Source organism: Silurus aristotelis (genome assembly GCF_946808225.1).
Source record: "Silurus aristotelis genome assembly, chromosome: 26".
NCBI classification, from domain to species: Eukaryota; Metazoa; Chordata; class Actinopteri; order Siluriformes; family Siluridae; genus Silurus; species Silurus aristotelis.
The window spans coordinates 8,479,650-8,502,476 of record NC_139599.1 but is presented as its reverse complement, the minus strand read 5'-3'; the positions used below and the strand labels follow the sequence as shown (position 1 = coordinate 8,502,476).

Genomic DNA, 22,827 nt, shown 5'->3' with positions numbered 1-22,827 from the left:
TGCATTGTATGTTTTAGTCTGCTGTTTTATATATATATATATATATTAATATATAAAATACGAGTATTGGAAATAACTTTTTATTGGGTTTTTTAAATCATTATTACTCTGTTTGCCAGATCACGTGATTGTAATTAAAGACAAATAACTAGTTACTGTACAGATTGTAATAAATCCATTGATATTTAAACATTTGACTCGCCGGGACTGAGTTGGATTTCGCTTTACGGCAGAGGTGTACAATCTTTTCCACAAAGGGTCGGTGTGGGTGCAAGTTTTCATTAAACACCTGATTATCCCTTTGAAAATTGAGATCTACACAGGGGGAATCTGGTGTGGCTTGGGTGAAATAAAAACCTGCACCCACACCGGCCATTCGTGGGAAATATTAGACACCCAAGCTTTATGGAGTTGACCTCTACTGGGCAGGGCGAGCCGTTACTGTGACGCCAAAAGCGTTGCTAAGCGAAGGCCCCCGTAATGAAATGGCAAACATAGTACACCTCCGCATCGCCTGAGTTAAACATATCGATTGCTACGATTTAGTTTTACAAAGAGATTGAACGCAAATATATCGGATGGGCTTTTGCTAAGTAAGTATTATAGACTTTGTATTATATTTATTTCAGCGTAAGAACACTGCTTTTTTTTGTTTCAGTAATAGTTATTTTAACAGGGATGTGAACTTATCCGCTATAGAAGTTGCTAAGCGCTGTTTGTTTTCTGCGGGTAGGTGAGCGGGCCAGTGAGCAGAACTTTTCCCAAGTTTGCTCACCTTTGTATCAAAACTCGGTTTCAGACTAAAAAACACTTCTTCACTCTCCGGTATTTTCGGGAGTGTAGAAGCGGTTTAGGGGCAGTTTCCAGCTGTCCGGGTAGAGAGATGATCATGACAGTGTGGCTCGAGCTAACTCAGTGTTAACCAGACACACTGGACTTTATATCGCCTGAGATCAGCTCGTTTATATCCGATCACTGAAGTGCATTGTCATCGGGACTGCCTCGATCGAGTGTATAAGACAGTATAACGTCAAAATGAGAGTAAACATGTAGACTAATTGAATTATATTGATTATATTACATTATATCGAATGATATTACCTGAGAGATAACTCGGGGTAAAACTCAGCGCTGTTGAATCGGATTGGTTAGAAAGTATCCTTCTGTTATTTGCACAGTGGTCGTGATGGAGAACTACCATGTTTTGGAGATGATAGGCGAAGGCTCATTTGGGCGAGTGTACAAAGGTCGTCGGAGGTTTAACGGCCAGGTTTGTCCCAACACCGGCCACTATACACACACACACACACACACACACACACACACACACATCGCGAGAGAGGGACTGTCAGTTTTTGAGTTAAACCTGATATGTTTTCCAGGTTGTGGCTTTAAAGTTCATCCCTAAAATGGGCCGCTCTGAAAAAGAACTGCGGAGCCTGAAGAGAGAGATTGAGATCATGCGAGGTCTCAAGCATCCAAACATAGTCCTGCTTCTGGACAGTTTCGAGACACAATCGGAGGTAAAGTCTGAGATCATGTTTAGGTACAGCATCCATGTACTATAAGCTGTTTAGGCGGAGAATCCAGTGCAACGGCTCAAACGAAAATCGCTGCCAGCGTTTCCAATTTTCCCATTCAAATGTCTTGGTAAATGACACTGTTAGGCAAAACGTAATCGTATATTCAGACGTTGGCAGCAAAAAAAATCTCTCTAGCACCGGAGGTCATTTGGCTAATTATACTGCAAAAACTTCTGACTTAATAACAGCTCATAATGACAATTCTTATTGTGCAAAGAAAGGTTTCACAGCTGCCTTTCTGGGATTAAAGGACAAGAAAATAAGAAGCCATAAAACTGAGTATGCCTTTTTACTTTACAGTGTAGTAAGGCCATTTATATTCCCCTGGCAGGTGGTAGTGGTGACCGAGCTTGCTGAAGGCGAATTGTTTCAGATCCTGGAGGATGATGGAAGCTTACCTGAGAACCAGGTACATAAAAGGATATGGTTCTAGATAATAAACTAAATTTCTGATCTCTGTTCTAGGGTTTAGCTCTAATATATAGATACTGTGCAAAAACATTTAAATGTTAACATTTCAAACATTTATAAGGGTCAACCTTTTTTTTCCGAAGATACCCTTTGAATACAGTACAATTATTCAAATGTGTCCAGTAATAGTATTAGCTATTTATGGCCACCGTATAGTTTTTTAATCCTTGAGAACACATCCAAAATCTTGTATTGGAATTACTGAGGTTTGGATTAATCCCATTCAAAACAAGGAACCCATTAAACTGACTAATAACTATAGAGAATTAAAAAAAAAAATATTTGGATACAAATTTGGATGAAAATGGGATGTGATTTCATTCACCATAAAAGAAAAAAAAAAAATCACAGACTCCATGGCTATGTCGCAAAGCGCACTAGGGTTATTGAACCCCACTTTTTAGATCTACAGCGTTAAAGGAATCTGTTATAATATTGACGTTTGAGAATAAACGGTGATATAGGAGACACATGTTTCAGTCCTTGTCCTCATTTGATTACATCATTTTGTTGCGCCCACTTCGAAATCTTACACTGTTAACAATCGCTGACATTTTTGAAATTTTACTTTACAATTTTGCAAAGCATTTGGTTTCGAAGCAGCTAATCATTTGCGAAGTTAGTTCCAATATATGTCATACTGATGTCAGAGTTGCAATACAGCACACATGGATGACAGAATGACAGCCAGCTCAACTGAAATAGACACCTGGTTTCTGCGAATAGCCATCTTTCTTACATTCGTTGTTTTGCTGTGTGTAGGTGCGTGAGATAGCTTGCCAGCTGGTATCTGCCCTGTATTACTTGCACTCCCATCGTATATTGCACCGCGACATGAAACCGCAGAACATCCTTCTGGGCAAAGGGGGTGTGGTGAAGCTCTGTGACTTTGGGTTTGTACTGCACAAGGTGCTATGTAAAGTAGCAACTAAACTATAACTACATGTGTAGATTTTCTAGAGATTTAATAAAGTTTTATTAATTATTTTATTCCATTTTTTTAAAATCTATGTAAAAAATATTTTTTTTTTAAAGAAGTTGCTGGGAATTTATTATAGCAATCCACATGTTTTCTTTCTAAGGCTTCTCCCCTTAAGAATCAGATAAAAAAAAATCAGGATTTAAATTTAATTTAAATAGATTTCTAAAACCCACATTTTAACACACCTCTCATCTTAAACTCTTTCCAGATTTGCTCGGGCCATGAGCGTGTCCACACTGGTGTTGACCTCCATAAAGGGAACTCCATTGTACATGTCTCCAGAGTTGGTGAAAGAGAAACCCTATGACCACACAGCTGACCTTTGGTCTTTGGGCTGCATTCTCTACGAACTCCACACGGGGGCGCCGCCGTTCTACACCAACTCAATCTTTCAGCTCGTACAGCTGATCGTAAAGGATCCGGTCAAATGGCCAGACAATATGAGCCAGGGCTGCATGGTACCGCGATAAACTTTTACCTCTGGGTGTTTCATTATTAATTAAATATGGACAGGGAAAATTTTAAATAACATTGTGAATCATTAGTGGACTTGATTAGAGTCTTTTGAACAATTAAACAAAGATTGAAAAATAAGGACTGCAATGACAATGATAATGATAATTGAATCACAGTGTGGGTTTATTCCCAACGCATACCCGCAATCACATGTTTATATCCACCGCAATCCTGATCAGGACTAAACGAAGCTTTACTTTTGCATTAAATCAAACATTAATTAATCATTAAATATTTTTTATTAGTGTGACCTTTTTCTTTTTTTTTTTTTTTACTCTTTATTAATATGAATACAATTAGCCAGCAAAATATACAGTCCAAACATAATTTAATGCAGCTTCTATATTTTGTATCAGTTGTAAAATAAACATGGTCTATGTTTTTTATGATAATTACAATGCAATTGTTGTTGAGTTGAGTTACGACTCTGTAAGATTTTTCTCAATCTTTTATTGTTTAACAGAGTTTTCTGAATGGTCTTTTAAATAAAGACCCTCAGAAGAGGCTCACTTGGCCTGGGCTGCTTCACCATCCGTATGTTGCAGATGGAGTCATAGGTGAGAGAATTTAAGCATTTATATATGCTTATATATAGATTATAAAGCAAAAGAATAAACATATATAACATATATAATATATATATATATATATAAATACACACACACACACACACACACACACACCTCTCTACTCAACTTATTTTTTGACGACAGTCTTATATATATATATATATATATATATATATATATATATATATATATATATATATATATATATATATATATATATATATATAATTTTTATTGCACAGCAGGTTTTAATGTGATTTATTTATTATTATATTTAGGGTATTTTATATATACATGCACTAAACATGCACAGCAGGTTTTAATGTGATTTATTTATTATTATATTTAGGGTATTTTATATATACATGCACTAAACATGCACAGCAGGTTTTAATGTGAATGTTGTAATAGAAATGTAATATGTTGTAAGCAGTAATACCAGTCACCTCATTTTATTTGGACAGTTTTGCCAGATGAGGGTTCGTGCAGCCCCCTGACCATAACGCCCAGTCCCGACATCCAGGCCATGAAGCAGCAGCAGGTGGCAGAAAAATCTGCACCTCGCAGTGAAGAGGGCAAATTACTGCGCAGAGCCAGAGACATGCAAGACAAAAAGCAGAAGAATAAACAGGTAAGTTCATACACAGCATGAGTTCACTACAGAGAATATAAGATGAAGTTCATGAGCTCTAATGCTTTTATGAAATGGAAAAATAAATTGTTTCGTAGAGTTTCATAGCTGTGGTTTAAAATATATGATCATATGAATCTCCAATTTAGTATGTCCACAGGTCCTTATAGTCTAAATTTGTCTCTTTTTTTTTTTTTCTTTTTTTTTTTCTTTTTAAATTAAAGGCCTTAAGCTTACTACTGTAAACAATTTTATGCAATTCTTACTTTAGTATTATGTTATTTATTTGTTATTATATAATTGAATAATTTTATAAACAAACTCTACTTCTCTCTCACACACGGGGTAATAGAGAGTCGGTCGCATGATGCAAGTGCTTGTACTAAACTGACGCTAACGTTAGCTACACAGTCGTCAATTTGAGGAAATTCAACTAAAATACTCCTACTGGTGTCTCAGACGGTTCTAAAACTCACTGAACGCTATGGCACCAGACTTGTTTTTTTTTACTTTTTTTCATGAAATGACCTTTTTGGAACTATTTTTTGTGTGTGTTATTTTTAAAGAATTTGAATTTGTCACAGAATAAGGTTTAAAATTTAATTTGACATACGGATACAAATATATACAATAAAAGAAAGAGTATTTATATTATATGTATAGAGTAGAATATTTGAATTACAGGAAACACATTGGTCTCTTTGGTAGTGGTGTCACATTACATACATCAAAACAAAATGAGTTGAAAAAATGAACTGAGCATAAAACTTCCAAGTCAAAAATTGTTTTATGTGACCCAGTAAAATATGAGTATCCAATTTCAAGTTATAATAAAGTTTATTGTAATAGTATGGAATGCTGGATCTGATGGCGTTTAAGCAGAAGTGGTGTGTTTTGATTGTCCAGGACCAGATGAAGAATGGCAAAGCGCTTATCAACCAGCCTCGCACCAAAACTGCCCCGGCTGGAGAAGCCCCCACTAGCAGTTATTCATTGGGCAGCACCTTTACAGTGTGTCGAAATTCAGCTCATCCACCATCCAATCAGCATCAAGCCAATGACATTGGTGTTGCCAGGTAGTATTTGTGCTCCGAATTTGAATGTAACATGAAAAAAAAGATGTCTTGGGAAAAAAATTGCAACTTGCACCACAAGCAATGCAAAGACAATTTTGATCATAAAAGAAAAGAACCGAAACGTTAAAGAATTGTTGAAATGATAAAAATATACGTATTTTATTTTTGTGTCAAATATTCTTACACAAAGTTGTTTTTGTTGTTCTGTCCACAGGGTGAATTCGGCTCCGTGTAAGGGCCCCATCAGCAGGGACTATGAGAGAGAGTTTCCTTCAGTGGAGGTGGGACCGAGGCTGCTGATGAGATGCTCTGGATCTGGACACTCCAGCTTGGCTTCTGTTAGGATGGACAGTGATGTTAGTAATTATCAAATTTATTACTTTTTAAAAACTTTACAGAAGAAAATTAAATAATGCTTGGTATTTATTTATGTTTGTATGTTTTTAATGGCAAGACTGATTTAAATGTTTATCATATGTAATATTGTATGCAGTAAATAATTTCAGTGATTGATCCTGCCAAACAATTATAACATTCAGAAAGTTTCTTTTATTTCCTTAAACCTTGAGAAATGTAAAACTAATATAAACACACAGTGTGTGTATGCGTGTGTGTTTATATTAATTATGAGGCAGTGGTACAGAAAATCATTTAGATACAGATCTGAGAGCTAATGTTCACATCAAGCATTAGAAAAGGGAAACATATAATCTCAGTGACGCAGACTGTGTCAGGGATGTTGTTGCAGGATAGGCTGGTTTAAGTGTTCCACAAACTGCTGTTCTCTCTTTCACTGCACTGTCTGTCAATTTTATAAAAAAAGAAACATCCAGTGAGTGCCATTTCTGCATCAGAAACACCTTGTTGATAAAAGAGTTTTGAGTGGTTTGATTCGAGCCGATAGCAACTCTAATAAACACTCTATGACCACGTCAAATGTATAAGCAGGAAAGCAGTTAGGACTTTTAGAATATGTTAAATTGTATGGAGGATGAGCTACAGCAAAAAAAAAAAAAACCACATCAGGTTTCATTTCTGTCCAGTAAAAAACAGGAATCTGGGCACAGACTCCTGTGGACAGCTGAATATTGAAATAATAAAAAAAATTCTGTCGTTCGTGAAATATCAAAATAATAACCCTAAACCTATTATTTCTCTATATTTCGAAAGTCCCTAAAATAATTTTTTTTACTCATTCTGATGTTCAATGTAAAGCTTTCGGCCTGTATCTTTATGATTTTATGCATTGCGCTGCTGCCAACTCATTGCCTGTTTGGATAATTGCATAGGCGAGCAAGTAAACAGGTGTTTCAATTAAAATAAGTGTATAGCACCTTGTATATTTATAAGTATGTTTGATGGATTTGCAATAAACAATACCTCTCCCACTTAACATGTCCCTCTGCGCTTCACCCAGGAGCAAGATGTTAACAGTGATGATGAGTGGCAGCGGTTGGCTGAAGTGACAGATCACACGTCTGTGCCCATGGATGCCCACATGCATCAGAAACTGTGGAACAAGCTTTTTGGATGCAAGGAGCAGGCAATCTGAAATTTCTGTTTTTAATCAATCAAATAAGACTCTTTTTTTTTTTTAAGCTTAATTATCATCAAGGGCTTTGCTGTAAATACTGTGCTGTAGTTGTCGGAACATTTTTCTGTTCGCCACCCTCTGTTTGATGAACTGACTTTATTTAACCTGTATATTTCGCTTCTGCACCAGTGTCCATAAGTTTTATTGGCAGGCGACATTTATTCTCTTTGGGGTTTTTTTCTATTATCCTCATTAAAGACTGTTTATTTGTATTTCTGCCTGCATCCTGCAGACAGTTGTTGCCTCAAGCCAAAAAGCATGTGTAGTCATTCACAAAATAAAAACACACAAAGAGTTAAATGTATTATAGAGTAACTTGAATGCCTCTTTCTTTCTACAGCTCCGTAATGGGAAGTTGGAAGAGCCTTCCACTATTCTTCAGCTTCTAAAGATTCTCACTAACATCATTCTGACCTCGAACCCCACTGATGCCCGGAGAATTAGCGAGGAGACAGACGCGCTTCAAATTTTATTTAGTCTGATTGAGGTGATGCTTGGCAGTGCTGAAGTCATGAAGGTAAAATACAATATAGTTGTCTGGTTTATTACAAAAACAGCACTTAATTCAGATATGAACGCATACATGGTATACATATATATAAATGCATACACAAAACTTTATTGTTTTTATTATGTTTTTATGATGCATTTTGTTTTACTCAAACGCAGTTAAATAAGCTGTATGCCTGCACCTAATGCTAACTTTATCTTTAGTAACTAAAATGTTGGTTCTTTTAGCTTTTCCTAAATAAGAGGTGCAATTTGTTTTGCATTAAAAAAGTTTATTATACACAAAATCATTGCACTCTCACTTCTGCATCGTCTCATGAAGGTGCTTACAGGGAAAAAACCAGGAGAGAGAAATAAAGTTATGAATTGCAGCATAATAATTATTCATCATCATCATTATTCAGGATATTGGTTTACATTAAAATAATACATGAAACATTTACCACAATAAAAGTAAAAATTAATCTAAGGAGGACCTTTTTTTTATATTATTACATAAGCATGTAACCCAGGGCACAAGGTTTTTTTTTAGTTTTTGTAAAGGAGGCGTAAATAAGTAAACGATCCGAATTCTTTTGCGGTCAATTATTATTTTTTTGTTTAGCAGATTTTAGAAAAAGTATTAATCACCCAGGATTTGGGATTTATTTATATTTTTCTTGACATTCGTGATGTTAATGAGTAGATAAAAATTTATCATTGGTTTATCCCTTTCTACAATAAGGGCTGTCATCATTAATTCCATAATTAACACTGATAAATATTGTTATGATTGATGTATTCATTATATTAACCTTGAGTAATGAGACTGATTGCTCATAATTTGGTGTGACTGCAGAAGCCGTGGAGCGAGAGGGTGCTGGGAGAGCTGACGGCTGTGCTTTTGCCGATTTGGGAGATTCAGCCTGACTGGCGAATGAAGGAGAAGAGGTCTGAATTTACTTTACTCCTTAATAATTGTTTTCCTCTCCTGCTTTGATGTTTTATGTGATTATTACTAAAATTAATATCATTGTAATATTTGAAAAGATCTTTTATTGATGATTACATAAAAAGTGTTTATGAAAACATCAGAAATTGCTGTAAAAAAAAAAAAAAAGCAGAAATCTTTCATAGAGCTATTAATATATACACAGATGGCTATGAGTAATTAGATTAAATTGATAATTTGTTATCTTATAAAAATTACTCCTCTCACTAGAGCTGAGGATTTGTGCCAGCTGTTGATATCATTATTTCTCGATCCAAACCCAAACACTCTGGCAGTAAGTAGTCTTTTCACCGGTTTTCATTACCGATATTGATATCTGATTAATAATTAACTGGAAGTTTTATTGATCGCAACATTTCTGGGTTTTTATCTCATCCAGCCACAAGCAGCTGCAATCCTGAGTCTGTTTGTTCACTACGGTGTGTGTGTTAACATCCACATGGACAGACTTACGGCTCTTTTGGAGAATCTCTTGTCAGGACCAGAGGAGGTACAAGACATGAATTTCTACCCATAAAATTTAAAGGTCATGCTTATTTGTGCTGCGATACTTGTATAAGTCCTGGGAGTCATGATGTGTTTGTTTTCTCTCTCTTAGCCTCATTACCCTTTACCTCCTGGTTGGGGCATGTGCGACGGTGTCCTGGAATTAATTTTTTATTTTCTCTCTGAGGTAATTTCACCCAGGATATTTTATGAGATTTCATCATGTAATTATTATAATAGTAAAATGTTAATAAACAGATTGTCCCCTCGATTGCAGAGTGAAAGCAGTGCTCTGTATGATTTTCGGATCTCTGAGGTTTGGTGTCACTTGTGGACTAAAGTTGGCACAATTCTAGAAAGCACAGCAGCCAAACCTGATTTTCTTTCAGTTGATGGTAAAAAAAAAAAAAAAAAAAAAAAAAAAGCAAAAGCATTTATTTTAAAATAGAAATATGATCAGTTCTTTATACCATGAACTGCATTTTAATTCAAGCCGGTTATTTTTGCTCCTCCTAGGTCTCTCTGTCCTTTTATCTATCGCTCTGCTTGCTTTCTCCAGTGAGCCTTATGATTGCCTACTCCTGTATTTTGACGATGACAAAAAGCTTATTCGCATCCTCGCTCATCTCTTGACTACTGATAGGTCAGTTGACCTCTAGACTTTTTTCTTCTCTTAGTAGGAACTTAATTTTAGACTTCATGTTAATTGTGACCCGCCTCCGTGCTCTCATTCTTAGCAGCTCAGCACCACTTAAAAGGGGTCTCCTGTGGGGCGGCTCTGATATGAATAGTCTAGCCATGATGAGCTGCCAGTTACTGTGCTTTCCATTCGCTGTGGAGCTGCCCCAGGAGAAAATGGTGGCGATTCTACACTCGTATCAAAGCCTAAATGTTGTGGAAAGCTTAGTTCAGGCAAGTATTCTACAGCAAGGGTTTATTAGGCATATATGGGTTAAATTTGATTCTACGTTAAATGTTTCTACTTCTGTGTGCTTTTCCAGGTGATTCAGCTCCAATCCCCCGCTCTTTTAGAGCTTCCACTTTCTCTGTTGCGCCGTCTTTGCCTGTCCTCCCCTAAGTATGCTGTTCCAAGCTTCATCAGAACAGCTCAAGTCTGTGGGTTTCTTCCCCAGAGTACATCATCCGACCAAACCTTAAATAATCTTAACCAGTCTGGGAGTGCAGCAGACCAACCAAGACTTAACGGCACCCCACATAATAAAAAGTTACAAATGGTCAGAATTTGTGGGGATCACCCTACGAGAACCACCGACATAATAAAAGGGAGTATAAATAAAAGTGGGGACACAAGGGATCCTCCTAACATGCACTGCCAGGTATCCAAAAGCAAGTCTGGGAAGGTGAGAGAAAGAGGCTTTCATTCCAAGATCAAGCAAGATCTAAAAATTCACAGCATAGAACACCTTCAAGATAGTATGGAGCAACACAGCGATGGTGTTGAGGAGCTTCTAGACAGCCTAGAGTTAGACAAAGGCTTCTCAGACCATCTCATACACCACACAGCACGGCACAAGAGCAACACAAGCTGGTTTATTGACAGTTTAGAACAGCCAAAGAACTGCAAAGGTCACACTACTGTAATTAAGAGTTGTCCTAAAGAATCAGAGGTCAAAGGTCAGCCTCCTCAGCCTAAAATTAGGACAGCAAGTTCTCTCTTGTCCATGCTGCTACAGACTGAATCTTTGTTTGGGTGTGCTGTGCAACTTCTGGGTTTGCTCTGTCAGACTTGCACACCTGACTCCACCCTCTTTGCCATGCCCGTGGATCCGGTCGTGCTCCGAGCTGCTCTATGCCACTATGATGACGGAGTTCGAGAAGCCGGCTGTGACCTCTTGACTTGCCTTGAACCAGATTTGGGACCGGTCTCTCCTAGGTCAAATGTAGGACCAAACTGGACCATTGAAACAACATTGTTCAAGGATTTGCTGAGCCGCTTGTCTGATTCTGCACCTTCTGTACGCAGAAGTGCTTGTAAGGCTTCGGTAAAGTGGCTAGACATGATGAGAAAGACTAAAGTGTCATCAAAGAGAAACCAGCATTTACAGCAAGGGTCTAAGTGCAGGAGGGGAATCGTCAGTGCTCCAGCCGTAACAGGCAGAGAAAGAATGAGTATCACACAACAAACAAAAAGCAACTCCGTCCCTTTCTTAGGTTCTATGGGTACTTATATAGAGGGGGAAGAGTGGCTCAAAGTCGCTATGGGAGCAGCATCTCCAGCGGTTTCTCTCCTCTCAGATTCTGATGCCGTCATTCGGCGACAAGGCTGCATCATCCTAGGGAGCATGGCTGCCATTACAGGAGGTGAAAGAGCGTTGATGAGCGCAGACGCTCCCCATCAACTCCTGCGCCTTGCCCGTGCCGACTCCCATCATGCAGTGCGGCGTCAAGCCTTGTCCGCCCTGTGTGCATTTAGTCAACAGGACGCACTGCAGCAGGTGAGAGGTGTGTGGTGTTTTTTTTTTTTTTTTTCCCTTCAAGCTTGTATTGCGTGATTATTACCAAACACCAGTAAAGTAACGATAATTTAATACATTTTTATATTTTAGTCTTATTATGGGGCAAATATCCAGTACCATAATTTAATTTGTAGTAGCAATAAAATGAACAACACTATTGCGCTATGATCAGTGCAGCCCCATAACAATTACACTTACCCCCGGAAAGCTTTAACGAAACGAACAGCGTGCAGACACTTTTGAGAAACATTGCATCATTTTGACAATTGTGCTGAGGGACTTGGAGAACAACAAGTGAAAACTCCTTACCAGCATGTCTTACTCTCATATTCTAACTGCTTTCTCCAAAAGGCTCTGAAGTCCATTGAAGCCGAGCTTCAACTCCACCATATATCCCAGAGTTCTTCACTTCCAAGCAATTACAGATGGATGGGTCAAGCCAAGGCAGAACATAATGTAGACTCAACACCTGGGTAAACATTAGTGTAATTAATATAATGCAAGGTTAATTAGTGGATTGCCATGGACATTTCTGTGATATTGAGAGTGTCAGGGCAGATGTCATTCTAAATTCTCTTCACATTAGTTTATTGTTCATGTACAGTTTTTTTTTTGTTTGTTTGTTTTTCAGGCTATGAGGTTGGTTTTGTTTGTTGACATAGATTAAACCTGTAATGTAAACAATCCCGTTGACACTGTGATCGACTCTAACCTTTACTTGTATGTGGCAGTTTTAAAATAAAATAAAATGTTTTATAGATAGATAGATAGATAGATAGATAGATAGATAGATAGATAGATAGATAGATAGATAGATAGATAGATAGATAGATAGATAGATAGATAGATAGATAGATATGAAATGTTTCTTTTTTTCATGCTAATAATAATGATAGTAAAATAAATATATATATATATATATATATATATATATATATATATATATATATATAATTATTATTATTATTATTATCATCATTATTATTATTATTATTATTAATTATGACTGGCCTGTCCAACTAGATGTCACTCACATTTTCATTTGTATTTGTATGATATTGCATTCATTTTATAGATGTTTTGTAACTATACTAAAAGATTTTGTAAACTCATGAACATTTAATAAATTATTTGGAAGAAAAAAAAATAGTTCTTGTTTTTGGTTATTTAAAAAAAAAAAGATATAATGGCTTATATATATTTTTAATATATAGGGGTTATCATCTCGGAGTCTTTCTATATTTTGTTTTTATTATTTTTTCTTTTAATAAAAAAAAAGAAAATGAATCCTTGCTTACGATAGAAATAAAGAATTAAAAAAATAATGAAAGTAATTATTTACAGATCCTTCGTTTTTTTCTATGACGTCTGGAAATAGGCTCCTACTGTACTATATCTATAGATTTGCGAGCATGTGATGATACAATGATAATAGTAAAATGTTTTGTTCAGTTTGAAAATCATTTATAGGCTATAAAATATCAAGATGGGACTGTGCGGTGAGTCTGCCGTCTTTTTAGCCGTATTTACTGAAAAGTGCCGATTTCTGGGGAGTTTTAGAAACAGGTGATCTGCACGCCGTTGAGTCTGGACATGCTTTATTTATTACCAATATTCCTAATTAAGCCTACAAAAGATAATATTAATGAACAAAAAGGTCAAATTAAACCGATCCAAATTTTTAAGTTTCGGTCGGTGTCAACCTTCAGGTTATTTAGTTGCGGCCGGTCATAAGCATGTGTGTAAGCTGGAGGTGGTACAATTTTGCCAACACTACGATTTCTTTTTTAAATATTATAAAATGTGAAATTTGATAGATATTAAGATTTTTGTGCCGGGAATATTTCAGTATATCCGCTCGGGAATGTGGTCAAATTAATTAACGCTGCAGCTCTCTGGTGAATTTTGTTCACCCCAGTGTTTTTTTTATTATTATTTTTTCCTCCACTAGTCATTTATTCAGGTCGATATTAAAAGGAAAATATAGGCTATTTTCACATTGCCTATTTTAAGAACGGAGGGAGGAACATTTTTTTTCCCGGTGTGCTATTTCAGTTCCGAGTGTGTGTGTGTGTGTGTGTGTGTGTGTGTGTGTGTGTGTGTGTGTGTATGTTTATAGAAAGAGAAAAAGCGATGAAGCGGTTAGGAGATGAAGGCTGCCGGTGCAGTATGCAGGCTATAACGAACAACTCAAACTGTCAGTAAAAAAGCATGTCCACAGTCTGTTGTGATAAACAGCAAGCCTCCCGGTCCCCTGTACTGGCGTGCAGCCTAATTAGGATTTAGATTGATCAGAAACCTGGAAACTAACGGTCTGACATGGGTTTCTAAATATTTTCGTTTGTATGCGCCTGTGGGTTTAAAAGCTGCCTCACAAATTAGACAAAATAATATTTACATAGAGCTGAAGAATTTAGTGCTGCATTTCAATAAATCCCCCAAATTTTGTTTCTAGCATTTTTTTCTTCGAAGACAGCTTAAAAAAATGAATGTAAAAAAAATCCTAACAGTAATGAACCTACTGACAGCTACCCGAACCTCTGACCAAAGAAATCCGCTTACTGACAATTCTAATCATAATTTAACAAATAATAATTCAGTCTTAAACATGGGTATGAATTATACGTGTTTGTTTTGGTTTTGTTTTGTTTATATTTTGATATATCTATATTTTAGATTTCAGATATGTACACCTCCCAAAATAAAGGAAAAAAAAAACAGGTTTTTCCCAATCTGTTCGTGAAGTCATCAGCATCGAGATGCACTATTGCTTACACAAATCACTTTATTGGAATCAAAGGAATGACAAGAAAACACAAAGCAATCAACTGGGAAAGAAAAAAAAATGACGCATCGAAATGTCTGGTCTTGGTCTTTCAGCTGGTGTGAACGTGTGTAAAACAACAACGTGGCTCGGCCGCGTAGCTCATGAGTTCCAACATTTCTATCAGCTTCACAAGATGACACACCACAGTCTGCTCATTTCTCACAAACATGATTGTATACCGCCAAGAGGAAAGCAGATTTAAATTCAATAAGGCGCTTAGCTCTCTCAATATCTGTGCTAGGCTACGTATTCAGAAGGCTTAAGAAAATAAAGGTATTGCTAGTTGTTCTTTTGAAGGTAGACAGGAAGCTTGAATTAAACGTGTAACGTGTAAAAAAAAAAATCAAATTGCGTCTGGATTTTTTTTTCCCTTGTAGTTCCATATGTAAGCACATCCAATAAAAAATATCACCAGACTATTTAGCTGGATACATAAATTTGATATATAGACTGTAAAAATTAGAAAAAAAAAAAACATTTCATTGTACGCAACCCTATTTGCAATTAATGTTAGATTACATGAATGAAAATGTTGAATAAATATTGCTAGGAAGAAGAAATTTGAGCTAAAGCTAAATAAATGCTTTAAAACCATCTCAAGCATTCTAGTGAAGATATAAAAAAAGCTGTTGAGCTATAAAGATTTGTGTGTGAGAGATTTTGTGTGTGTGTGTGTGTGTGTGTGTGTGTGCTACCCACTAGGACACCATATTTTAAATCAGATTAAACAAGCCTTATAAAATCACAAACCCTGATTGTTTTCGCAATTACAGCAGAGACATTGGGCCAAACAGTAGTTTGTGAACTAAAAAATGCCACTCTTTCTATGAAATGACTAAGCAAAGAGGATATATAACAGGTCTTTTTTTAGCAATAGAGATATGCTGTAATGTTTAACATCCCGTTCAAACCAAAAGAAAGAACAAAAGGCATCAAAAAGCCATGAAATATTAGGCATGCAAGACTAAAACATTATGAACTCAACACACATAACATTAGGCAGTGCCATATCTTCAGCATCAAGTTACAAACTGACATACTTCCGTGACTTTGGACATAGATAGCATACCTGAGCTGCAGGACTAACCTATATCGGGGATGTAATGAAAAACAAAATTTAGGCTTGTTATTCCTGAGGGAATATTCATTTTCAAAAGAGTAATTCCCCTGAAAGTCAATTGGTTTGGAAAAAAACATTGCTTACTGATATTAGTGCTTATTCGTTGTCAATGGAAGAATTACGCTATTGCCAAGTGCTACAACCCTTGAAACTGCTTACAAAAAATTTCAACAACAACAAAAAAAAATAAATAAATCAAATTAAATAAAAAAATTAAAATTCTCTGCATTCTAATAAATTAAAATCGGTGCAGGTCATGATATTAAGTTATAGCATTGTGTAAACTAAAAAATGTGCTTTATTTGTGTGTTCAGTGTTACATCAATTCCTAAAAGGACATGAAAATAGGACCCGTTTTATCTATTCTTGGAAAAAAGGAGGCCCACACAAAAGCCAACTGTCATTTAACCCATGACAGAATCACAGTGCATATTTATTTGACTTGGAGTTGAAATTGAAAAAAGTGGAAGTTTGTGCTGCAGCTGTTGATGGACTTGTCAGTTTGTAACGAAAAGTTATTGGTTAACATAACGTGCAAGAGTACACCCTCCCGCCCCATCCAAAAACAAGAGGAAAAATAAATAAATAAATAAATAAAGACATTCGATCAGAAATCATTCCAACTTAAATTCCAATCCATATTTAGAGCACTATCAATTCTACTTGCAGGACAATCATCAATTGTCAGGCTACCAAGTTCAGCTCAGCCGCTGGCCTCTTGTTTTAGGCGTTGACTGCGGGCCTTGTACACCTCGATCAGAAGGTCTTTCACGTACTGGATCTCTCGCTCCACTGATTCAGCCTTGTCCCGAAGTTCTCGGTTTCTTCCCTCCAGGCCATGAAGCTGTTCCTCCAATGAGTCCAGCTCTGCTCTCTTCCTCTGCCGGTACCTGTTGAAAAAGTCAAATGTTTAAAGTTTTTGTATCGCTTAAAAATCCTTTTTTCCATTTGTTTTAGAGAGGGTGTGGTTGGTGTTGTCTCTTGTATCATGTTTTATTCTAAAACGTATATATAATTTAGTAATTTGCAATGGAATGCTTGCTTTATGCTTACATGCTTAGGCTTTTCAGGCTTCGAAAATTATCCATGTCCAATATATTTGATATTTTGTATTTTTTTTTACGACTTTACTATCCGCTTTAGGTTTTCAATTGTGCAAACGTTTTCCGTAAAAAAAAATGTATAAGGAAAGTAATAAAACAAGATCAACCACATACACTTGTTCGGTAATCTAGCATACAGTCCATGTTTAATGTTAGTGCCTGGTGGTGGGAAAGGCTATACCTGTGAGCTGCAGTCTTGTTCTGATCTCTCTTCTTCTGTTTACGTTCTCCTTGGTTGTTTTCCATTGGGGAGACATCCAGGTCTGGTTTCAGGATGCAGGGCTCTTCCTTCAGTGCACAGACACCTCTGGTGCAATGAGCACCCATTTCGTGTCCATGTCTGTCTTCACTCAAGCAGTCATGGCCTTGACCTTCCAGAAAGCTGCAATGATAGTCGTTATGTTGACGATGCATCTCAACAACTTCTGCTTTTACTGGCTCGTTGATGGACCCTAGAAAGTTGTGGTAGGCCTCATCATGTGGTCTTCCTTGAAGATAGCATCCTTCATTGGACTCGCTCTTCCAGGGGATGTTAGACTTGGCTACATCGCCAATGGCTGTTTTGCTTTCGGTCATCATCTCCATCTCTCCACTTCCATCCATTTCATTCATGTTGACTTCTCTGACACCATACATCATCATCTCTTCTTTTTTGTGTGGGACTTGAATGGGCCCAACAAAGCCATAGCCGTTGCTTACAACTTTGCTTATGCCGATGGCTTCGTCTGAGTAGCGGCAGTTCTTTTCTTCTTTGGGTAAAATGGCACATCTCCGAATCTCCACTGCACTGCCCAAGCAGTAACCTTTGCCCACCACTCGTTCATCTTCCACACAGCTGTAGCTACCATTAAGCGCAACAGCTGAGTTACCTGAGGTATTTCCTTTGGAACTCCAAATGCCATTCTCGTAGCCGTCACTCACCTTCACCCCATCAGAAACTCTCTTGCGGTTGCAAACGTTCCCAGTGGGACGACTGCATCCGTAGGGGGCGTGTCTTGGCATCTTTGATCGGCCAATGGGACCCCCACAAAAGCTCAGCAGGTCTAGTTCCCCAGTTGCTAGGGTAACAAGTAGGGGGCTAGATTCTGATTGGCTGGAAGCAGAATATGATGCATAGGGCAATTGGTAGTATGAAGAGGGGCCCACTGGTGGTGGCCCCTTGTCGCATTTGCCCAGTTTGGAGACTTTCTCTGGGAGCGGGTCAGACAGGAAGTAATCCTCCAGCTGAGCAAGCTCTTCCTGCAGCAGAGATGTCATGACCTCCAAATCAGAGGGCACCTGGATGTCATGCTGGAGGGGCGAAGGGGGAAGGGATGCATTGGGGGAGGGAGAGGAGTGAGGGGTTGGGAGGTACGAGGAGAAATCCACTTCTTCCGTCATCCAGTCACTGAGACCATCACCTATTGGGAAAGTAAAAATAATCAAAACCTGATAACTGCATAATTAAAAAAAAAAAAAAAAAAAAAAAAAGTAAATTAAAAAAAACATTTACAAGAAAAAAACAGTTATCATGTCCGCCTTACTACAGGATTTTGTTAAAAATCCTATATCGATATCGTTTATAAATACAAAAGCATTAAAAATCGATAGCATTATTTTATATCAAACAGTTCAAATGTACACCAGAAACATTTTTAAACAGACACACATTGGTAGTTTTACTCACTGTTCAAGGAGGAGAAAATGTGCTGCAGTGCGGTGCCCACCTGAAACTGGGAAAATAAAAAACTGTACTCACTGCAACTCACCAATTAAGTGCTGGCTCTCCTCTGGCCCCTCCCCTCTGCGCCTCTCCAATTGGCTGTGGTTAGCCTGTGGGTGAGAGAGAGCGAGGGGGTCTGCCGGGCATCCAAGTAGAGCCTTCCATATGGGCGCCGACATTGCCATCATTCTGTCTGATGATTCTACGATTCAACTGTCCGAGCTTGTGGTGCACGATAGTGTTGTTAGTGAGTTGAGCCACAGAAAACAGGGCTGGGTACGCATTATGAAACCTAAAAAAAAAAAAAAAAAAAAAAAGAAAAAAAAAAAAAAAGAAAAAAAAAAAAAAAAACACAAGATGGATGGATCAGAGAAGCCTATCGCAAAACTTTGCATAATTTCAGATGACTGGGATATGATTCCAAAAATGGATATATATATTTTTTTAAATAAACTTAGAACAACTATGCAGAGAAATCCTCTGTATGAAAAGCCTTTCCTCCTTCGACCGCCACGGTGCTGTCGAGATACAAAAAGTCTTTGATGACACCAGTAAACATTTTTTTGCATCTCGGAAAAATGCATCAATCACAATTACATTAGACATTGATGAGGTAAATGACCCCTTTCATTTCAGCATCACTCAGGAAACATCTGCGATTGTCAGGGGACCAATTTAGGCTACAGCTAAACCTGTTCCATCCATCTCAGTCTCCTGTGCCCACTTAATAGTCTCAGCTGAGCTCCCAGTGAACCAGTAGATGCTCAAGCTGTACCAAATAAACCTATTGCTTCTCTCTCTCCATCACAGGAACACATGTAGCTACTTTAAATAATACCATCATTAACACATAAGTAACAATAATCACCAATTAAACATTCATTTCTACTGTATTACAATCAAGCAGAATCAAGCATGATCACAAAAGGCTGATATTAATGAAAAACACTTAACAAACATAATCAGAAGCTCTACTAACACAGCATGAAAACACTCGCCAGTACTCTATCTATAATGCAACGTGCCTACACTCTAATCCAGGACCCAAACATCACACACTTTAGATGTGTAAACAACACAACATCTGGCATGCAAAAGCATAGTATCGATATGACCATGATAAGAACCCGGAGCCCAGATGAAATCTGTCAGACAAACAAAACATGCACAAGCCACCCAGTTCTAGTAGCACAAAACTCATCGTGCACGTGGGATGCAGCCAATGACGTAATGCAAGGTGTCAGTTTGGTCTTAATGCCCTCAACTCCTTGTCCCTTTGTTTTCAAGGTACCTCAAGCAGCAGCGAATCAACTTTGTAACGCACATTGCTAAACGCTCACGTGAAATTAGGTCACTTAAAATCAAGGCAGAAGGAAAGTTTATTTTGAGGAAACATTACATCCAGTGCCACCAAGCGCTTTTATTGATTTTTTTTTTTTTTTTTAAGCTTGAATTACATGCACTGGCACCATTTCACCTCTATATTTTTACCCAGGCTGTTAATAATTATTATAATTTTTTTTTTTTTTGCGCAGCTCATATTCAGAGGCTTCTTAAAAAAGCTATTGCATGTCTATTACTTGAGATTGTAAAAACCAGAAATAGAAAGCCAGACCTGTTAACTGTCCAAAACACACTCGAGTATACAAACACAACACTAAAGCAACTATGTTGTAAAAACATTGTGTTATTATTCTATAATATCACTGTAACAACAGTAAAAACTAACAAGCCGTTGTATAACATTAGGTTACTGTATAAATTCATTGTTTTGTAGCAACAGTTGAATGAATACAGCAAAGTAACTGAAGTAAACAAAACTTTCTCCTTATTTTCCTTATCTACTGTAATGCATCATGTGGATCTAAATAACACAGAGCTGAGTATCCACGATAGGCAATCCCCTGTATTGTTACAGCATTAGAAAAATCATCCTTATAAAAATAAGAAGAAATCAACTCCGCAAAAAGTAAGAAGCAAGTTTCACTTACTCCATTATGTTTTTGAGTTTGGGGTGCGTTGCTGCAGCAAAGCACGGCGCTTGGTGGAGAGTCGACGCGGTTGCTGAATCAAAAAGCCATGTCTCCTTCGGAGTGGCCGGGACAGAAGTGGAGCTGCTCTCGCTTTGTTGTGATCGAGTTGATGACTGGGAACACGCTTAATTGAGTGAAAGCATCATCATCATCAGGTCATCCACACCTAGCAACCGGCTGCGTCATGCGCTCATGTGCCGGTCCTTGTAGATCCCTCCGCCCCGACTGCACAGCTCCCTCGCAGACTTTCCTGCGTAGTAAACAACGCCTACAATCAGATAGGTTTCAACACCCAGACATGCCCTATAAGTCTATAAGACCTGACGACAACCCCCCCCTCCCCCCCAACCTGCATGTGCTCTTGGACACGTTTAAAAACCCGGAAGTCTGTTAATTCCAGGTTCACACCATCAGTCGAATCAGTTTAGAGAGTTCTTACATGGGTTTTCAACCAGACAAGAAAACTTCCTCGTTATCGGGATGTATGGATTCAGCGGGACTATTTAATTTGCTACGTCGAGGAAGAACACTTTTTTTTTTTTTTGCTACCCAGGAGATACGAGGCTATTGTTGCAGCTTAGTTGCATCAGCGCACGCAAGCTGCGCGCTGATTGGCTGGCGCGGATAAAACCGCCGCGCTGCTATTGGCTCCAGTCAAGCTTTGAGCTCATCAGATAGGACGGCTCGAGTGGGACGTTTCACCCAACTGGCTTGTACCTAAGCGTTTCTCCGTGCACATGTTCCACGTAAACATCCCGAGAGTAAAACAGCCGAGAAGTTTTACACTCTTTCGACTCAACTTTTTTTTAGAGCAGCAGAAGAACACAATGTTGAATGTTTTTGTCGATCTTTGATTATATTTCTCTGCTGCTGTTATTCTAATAGCGCTGATCTCACAGCAGTGCTCCTGGCATGAGGACATTATTGCTGCTGATTGAATTGTGGGTTTTTATGGGGGGGAGAGTGTATATGTGCATAGTTTATACATTACAAACATGTACTTGATTTTTGTCTCAGATGACAAGAAGCACCATGATTCATATATTGTTTAATAAATAAAGATAACCACTTACACCAGAGAAAAACTGTCCAGGTCCACGTTTGCTTTGAGGTGCTGTTTGCATGATGCTCCTTCTGCATCATCTGGATGTCTACACTCAAACGATCCAGATTTATTTGTTGATGATTATATAATGTTAATTCATACAAAATACTTAAAATGAAGCCATGATATACTTTTATATATATTTACATATACCGCTTTTCAGAGTGTGGCCAAACAGGTGGAATGGCATCAGTGCCTTAGCAGATAGCTACCTTTCATTCTTCACCCCAATATAACAAAAAGACCGGGCGATGCGTTCTGCGCACGCGCATTCAAACAGCGAGCATTGCTATACTATAAATGCGTGCTTTTTTGAGGAGGAGGAGGAGGAGGAATAATTTTTCCAATGTTTGACTTTGAAACGTTTTAATTGTAAGTGTTTGTAATTTTACCTTAAGTGTAGTAAGCTATAGAATTGGCACTAGGTGCATGTGTCAGTTTTGCCTTAGAGTATCTCACAGAATAAATCCAGCTTGTGGCTTTGGGGTCGGCGGGTCATATGAAGTCTGCATCCTATTAAAAGTTTTAATCGCGTTTAAATGGAAAGAATCAGTCTTTGTTTTTTTCCAGCCTCAGCAAATCCTAAAGCTGATTGAAGGAGCTACGTCTTCCTGTTGCTATAGCAATAGCGAACACTGCCCCCTATTTTAGACCTGTTTTCTGGTTGCTGTTGCCATGGGATTTGCGATGGGATTTGCTCCCTCTCCCGGCCCGTGTTTCTAACAGCTTTGCTTCTCAACTCTGAGAAGTGTCACTCCCTGAAAAAATGTCTTGTTTTCCCCCCCGCGTTCAACAAGTTGACTTTGATAAGTTAAAGCTGCCCTTGTCTAACATAATGTATATTTCTTTATATTTAATATTATACAGAAGGATGGAACGATAGACAGACAGACAGACAGACAGACAGACAGACAGACAGACAGACAGACAGACAGACAGACAGATAGACAGACAGACAGACAGACAGACAGACAGACAGACAGACAGACAGATAGATAGATAGATAGATAGATAGATAGATAGATAGATAGATAGATAGATAGATAGATAG

General features: G+C 37.8%; 2 protein-coding genes across 3 annotated transcripts; one reads left to right on the top strand and one right to left on the bottom strand.

The window, feature by feature from the left end:
• The first annotated feature begins 705 nt into the window (after positions 1 to 705).
• Positions 706 to 12,625, top strand: stk36 (serine/threonine kinase 36 (fused homolog, Drosophila)). Its single transcript, XM_083532089.1, has 21 exons — positions 706 to 729; positions 1,179 to 1,270; positions 1,383 to 1,523; positions 1,915 to 1,992; positions 2,817 to 2,947; positions 3,245 to 3,494; positions 4,016 to 4,109; positions 4,586 to 4,752; positions 5,659 to 5,828; positions 6,043 to 6,184; positions 7,246 to 7,371; positions 7,763 to 7,939; positions 8,771 to 8,862; positions 9,134 to 9,197; positions 9,303 to 9,413; positions 9,522 to 9,596; positions 9,687 to 9,804; positions 9,926 to 10,052; positions 10,147 to 10,321; positions 10,411 to 11,865; positions 12,238 to 12,625. The coding sequence occupies exons 2-21, from the start codon at positions 1,187 to 1,189 to the stop codon at positions 12,361 to 12,363; spliced, it is 3,903 nt and encodes a 1,300-aa protein (XP_083388215.1). The 5' UTR covers positions 706 to 729; positions 1,179 to 1,186; the 3' UTR covers positions 12,364 to 12,625.
• A 2,028-nt stretch (positions 12,626 to 14,653) lies between these two features.
• atf5a (activating transcription factor 5a) lies at positions 14,654 to 21,252 on the bottom strand. 2 transcript variants are annotated; one of them, XM_083532138.1, is made up of 5 exons: positions 21,111 to 21,252; positions 20,630 to 20,921; positions 18,685 to 18,930; positions 17,118 to 18,336; positions 14,654 to 16,723 (listed from the first exon to the last, which is right to left on the bottom strand). In XM_083532138.1, the coding sequence occupies exons 3-5, from the start codon at positions 18,824 to 18,826 to the stop codon at positions 16,537 to 16,539; spliced, it is 1,548 nt and encodes a 515-aa protein (XP_083388264.1). In that variant the 5' UTR covers positions 18,827 to 18,930; positions 20,630 to 20,921; positions 21,111 to 21,252; the 3' UTR covers positions 14,654 to 16,536. The 2 variants fall into 2 exon arrangements, with proteins under 2 accessions (XP_083388264.1, XP_083388265.1); XM_083532139.1 differs by having other exon boundaries at positions 20,630 to 21,250.
• Between the last annotated feature and the right edge of the window lie 1,575 nt (positions 21,253 to 22,827).

Bases quoted from the DNA above. Each gene is read 5' to 3' on its own strand.
- stk36 (XM_083532089.1), top strand. From the start codon at position 1,187: ATGGAGAACTACCATGTTTTGGAGATGATAGGCGAAGGCTCATTTGGG. The intron at 1,524-1,914 runs GTAAAGTCTGAG...TTCCCCTGGCAG, and splicing joins GTTTCGAGACACAATCGGAG to GTGGTAGTGGTGACCGAGCT. The intron at 10,322-10,410 runs GCAAGTATTCTA...GTGCTTTTCCAG, and splicing joins TTGTGGAAAGCTTAGTTCAG to GTGATTCAGCTCCAATCCCC.
- atf5a (XM_083532138.1), bottom strand. From the start codon at position 18,826: ATGATGGCAATGTCGGCGCCCATATGGAAGGCTCTACTTGGATGCCCG. The intron at 18,337-18,684 runs GTGAGTTGCAGT...CTTTCCCAATAG, and splicing joins GGAGAGCCAGCACTTAATTG to GTGATGGTCTCAGTGACTGG. The intron at 16,724-17,117 runs GTATAGCCTTTC...CTTTTTCAACAG, and splicing joins AACAAGACTGCAGCTCACAG to GTACCGGCAGAGGAAGAGAG.